Source organism: Silene latifolia, chromosome 11 (assembly GCF_048544455.1).
Source record: "Silene latifolia isolate original U9 population chromosome 11, ASM4854445v1, whole genome shotgun sequence".
Lineage (NCBI taxonomy): Eukaryota > Viridiplantae > Streptophyta > Magnoliopsida > Caryophyllales > Caryophyllaceae > Silene > Silene latifolia.
In genome coordinates, this window is record NC_133536.1 from 52,413,367 (window position 1) to 52,415,190 (window position 1,824).

At 41.4% G+C, this 1,824-nt stretch overlaps 1 protein-coding gene across 1 annotated transcript; it reads left to right on the forward strand.

The window, feature by feature from the left end:
* LOC141613406 (uncharacterized) lies at positions 1-609 on the forward strand. The gene has a single exon (XM_074432139.1). The coding sequence runs from the start codon at positions 1-3 to the stop codon at positions 607-609; it is 609 nt and encodes a 202-aa protein (XP_074288240.1).
* The last annotated feature ends 1,215 nt before the right edge of the window (positions 610-1,824 follow it).

The window sequence follows — 1,824 nt, forward strand, 5'->3', positions numbered from 1 at the left end:
ATGGTATGGAATTTTCAAGGCTCGGCTAGTAGAGCTAAAATTTTTGCTTTAAAAGATATCATTCAAACCTACAAACCCACTGTATTTGCTCTCATAGAAACTCACATGGGAGGGGATCATGCGGAAAAGGTTAAACGTATCGTTGGATATGATAGTCATGCCCGTGTAGATGCAATAGGGTTTCGTGGCGGGATTTGGTTATACTGGAAGTCTGCTTTAGTTCGAATTACACCAATTACATCTCATCCTCAGTATATTACTATGGAAATCTCGAGAGTTAATGAGACACCATGGTTATTCACTGCTGTCTATGCGAGCCCTGACCCGAATAATAGAAGAGAACTTTGGGCGAATTTGGAAGATTTTGCACGAAGAAACGATATCCCTTGGATGCTAGCTGGCGATTTTAACGAAACTCGAAGTTTAACGGAAAGACACGGGGGAGATAGTAATATGGCTAGGCGTTGCGATCTCTTCAATACTTGGATCGAAAACTGCGCTCTTGTCGAATTGGAGTTCTCAGGTCCGTCTCATACCTGGGCTAGGGGCAATTCACCAGAAACAAGACAGAGTGCCCGGTTAGATAGAGCGTTGTGCAATAGCGAGTGAAGCATGCTATTTGGAGATGCTAGTGTGAAACACCTACCCGCTATACAATCCGATCATTGCCCTCTGTTAATATCACCAAACGGATTCGCTCCCCTTAACTCAATACAACGTCCTTTTCGCTTTCAGGCAGCCTGGCTAACTCACGAAAATTTCACAAACTTTGTCACTGAAAATTGGCAGCCGGAAGGGAATTTGATTGACCAACTTAACCATCTTTCGAGTAAGTTACAAATCTGGAATGAAGAAGTCTTTGGTAATATTTTCAAACAAAAACGCCACTTAAAGGCGAGAATTGAAGGTTGTCAGAGGAAATTATCGTTGTGCAAGGATAGGGGCACCATGATTTTGGAAGCTAAACTTCGCAAGGAATTCGATGAGATCTTAGAGAGGGAGGAGATTCTTTGGTATCAAAAGTCTCGGGTGGACTTCATAAAAGACGGGGATAGAAACACCTCCTACTTTCACGTAAGCACTTTAGTAAGAAGATGGCGAAATCGTATTAGTTCATTGAAGAATCATGACGAAGTATGGGTCGAGAATAAAGGAGAACTTCAAAAGCTGGTGCTTGATTTTTATAAGCATCTGTATACAAAGGAGGGAGAATATGAAGCAGGAACGGGGATTCTTTACGATCTTTTCCCGGAGGTTAGTCGAGGCGACTTCGATTGGCTAACCCGTCCTTATACTACAGCTGAAATTGAGAAGGTTATCTTTAATATGGGAGCCCTTAAAGCACTCGGGCCGGATGGTTTTCAAGCTCTTTTCTATCAAAAAAATTGGTCGGTCATCCGTCAGTCAGTTTGTGATACAGTGATAAAGGCTTTGCAAGGCAAAGGATTCCCGGAGAACTTCAACGATACACATATTGTTCTAATTCCTAAGGTAATTGGTCCTGAATATATTACTCAATTCCGTCCTATAAGGCTCTGTAATGTTTCGTACAAAATCGTTAGTAAAGTACTTGCTAACAGAATTAAAAAGGTCCTACCTCATCTCATATCAGAAACACAGAGTGGTTTTGTTCCGGGCCGTCAAATCTCAGATAATATTGTGGTATTTCAAGAAACTATTCATACCATGCGCAGGAAGAAGGGCAACAAAGGTTTTATGGCCATAAAAATCGATCTCGAAAAAGCCTATGATCGTCTATGTTGGGATTTTATTCGAGACACTCTCAATGATATGTGCATTCCCGCTTATTTAGTTGATGTCATA